Source organism: Lupinus angustifolius, chromosome LG05 (assembly GCF_001865875.1).
Source record: "Lupinus angustifolius cultivar Tanjil chromosome LG05, LupAngTanjil_v1.0, whole genome shotgun sequence".
Classification (NCBI taxonomy): domain Eukaryota; kingdom Viridiplantae; phylum Streptophyta; class Magnoliopsida; order Fabales; family Fabaceae; genus Lupinus; species Lupinus angustifolius.
In genome coordinates this window covers 1,550,358-1,553,080 of record NC_032013.1, presented here as the reverse complement: position 1 = coordinate 1,553,080, position 2,723 = coordinate 1,550,358, and the positions used below count along the sequence as shown (strand labels likewise).

General features: G+C 35.1%; 1 protein-coding gene across 1 annotated transcript; it reads left to right on the top strand.

Annotated features, from left to right (window-relative positions):
- LOC109346926 lies at positions 556 to 2,491 on the top strand. Its single transcript, XM_019586665.1, has 3 exons — positions 556 to 793; positions 1,382 to 1,728; positions 2,276 to 2,491. Exons 1-3 carry the CDS (start codon positions 556 to 558, stop codon positions 2,489 to 2,491), a joined length of 801 nt encoding a protein of 266 aa, XP_019442210.1.

Genomic DNA, 2,723 nt, shown 5'->3' with positions numbered 1-2,723 from the left:
ATCAATTTTCTCCTCAAGAATTTGTTTATAATAGTTGTTTTATGATTATATTTACTTGTTAATATTTCATAAACAAAACCAATTCAAAAAGATGTTTAAATTTTATTAGTAATATAACATGTTTATAATAATATTCTATTAGGAAATTCCTTTTGGTTCGACATAAACCTATATTGTACTACAATTGAATCTTGAAAGAGAGGCAAATGTAAGATAATAAAGTGCTAACTTATAAATTTTATTTGTTGACAAAGAAAGAAACTTTGAATCAAAGTGCAATTTAATTCATAAGTTGTATCTTTCTAAAAAGGAAAAATACATAGTTATAATGAGTAATCTAACTACTAACCTTTACTTTGAGTCATTTACATTTGCGCAACTAACATTTATTTTCTGTCATTTAATTTCTACAACTAACTATTTATTGCTTTATTTATTCTGTATATCAACCCTTTGAAAGAAGTGGTACGATTATCTCCTAACTTTATTCTTTTGTCATTTTATTATTCTTTGATACCAACCTTTCATAAGAAATGGTATGGTTAATTTAATAAAATGAGACCGATAGTTCGAGTAGAAGATGATGAAATTCAGTTTGACATTTTCAAGGCAATGCATGATCCAAGAGATAAGGGGCAATGCTTCCAGATCAATATCCTTGAAGAAATATGTTCAGGACAACTTCAGCCTGATAACTCTTGGGACACGCAAGAACAAAATCTAGAGGACGGAGAAAAAGAACAACTGATCAGAAATCCCTCTGATAATCAAATTTCTCCTGAACTAGACCAAGGTGGAGACGAGAAAAAAGAACCATAACCAGAACTAAAGGAGCTACCATCACATTTAAAGTATGTATTTCTAAAAGGTGATGCCCACAAACCAGTTATCAATAGCAACTTGCTATCCACCTTGGAGGAAAACAAGCTGATATAATTCTTGGAGAGGCACCAACAAGCAATTGGTTGGACTTTGAAAGATCTAAAAGAAAACAATCCTTCTTACTTCATGCACAATATCATGATGGAGGATGATTTCAAACCAGTAGCTCAACCACAAAGGAGGCTCAATCCGACAACAAAAGAAATTGTTCGGAAGGAAGTGGTAAAAATGTTAGAGGCCATAATGATTTACCCCATTTCCGACAGCAAATGGGTAAGTCTTGCGCAAGTAGCACCAAAGAAAGGAGCAATTATGGTAATCCGAAATGATAACAATGAGCTCATTCCAACTCGAGATGTTACTGGTTGGAGAGTATGCATAGATTACCATAAACTCAATGCGACTACTAGAAAATACCACTTTCCGTTGCCCTTCATGGACCAGATGTTAGAGAGATTATGAGGGTGGGCCTTCTAGTGTTTCTTGGATGGTTACTCAGGATACAACCAAATTGATGTAGATCCACAAGATCAAGAAAAGACGAAATTCACTTGTCCTTTTGGTGTCTACATCTACAGAAAAATGCCATTCGGATTGTGCAATGCTCCAACCACTTTTCAAAGATGCATGTTGGCTATTTTCGCCGATTTGGTGGAAAAATGCATCGAGGTCTTCATGGATGATTTTTTCGTATTTGGGGATTCTTTTGATATATGCCTGAAGAATCTAGAGATAGTCTCAGAAAGATGTGTTGAAACAAACCTGATACTAAATTGGGAGAAATGCCATATCATGGTCACTGAAGGCATTTTTTTGGGGCACAAGATTTCAAGAAAAGGAATAGAGGTTGATTAAGCAAAATTAGAAATCATAGAGAAGCTTCCACCACCAACAAATGTTAAAGCCATCAGAAGCTTTCTAGGACATGCTGGATTCTACTGACGCTTTATCAAAGATTTCTCCAAAACAACTAAACCCCTTTGCAATCTTCTCCTAACATATTCCACTTTTAATTTTGATGATTCTTGTTTAGAAACATTCAACTCTTTAAAAAATTGCTTGGTAACTGCTCCGCTCATAATTGCACCAAACTGGGATCTACCGTTTGAATTAATTTGAAAGCCAATGATTACGCAGTTTGTGCAGTTTTGGGACAGAGGAGGGAAAAGGTTTTCCATACAATACATTATGCTAATAAATATTTAAATGAGCACAAGTTAACTATGCCTCTACAGAAAAGTAATTGCTAGCTTTTGTATTCGCAATAGAAAAATTTAGAAGTTGTTTGATTGGGGCAAAAATAATTATTTTTACTGATCACGCTGCAATCAAATATCTATTGAAAAAACTTGACTCCAAGCCACGATTAATACGCTGGGTGCTACTCTTGCAGGAATTTAACTTGGAAATCCGTGATAAAAGTGGGAGAGATAATCTTGTGGCAGATCATTTGTCAAGATTAATCAATGAAGAAGCCACGAAAGGAGAAAGAGAAATAGTTGAAGCATTTCCAGATGAGAAGCTATTTCTCCTTCAAAATCGACCATGGTTTGCTGATATAGCCAACTACAAGGCCTCGGGAATTATTCCTAATCATTTCAACTATTAGCAAAAGCGAACATTTCTCAAAGAAGTCAACAATTGCAATTGGGACGAGCCATATTTATTCAAAGAAGGAGCTGACAACATCATTCGAGGATGCGTTGATTCTACCGAGGCCCAGAAAATTCCATGGCATTGCCATAACTCGACCTATGGAGGGCACTACAATGGAGAAATAACTTCTGCAAAAATCCTCCAATCTGGTTTTTTCTGGCGCTCAATATTTTAAGATGCCAAAA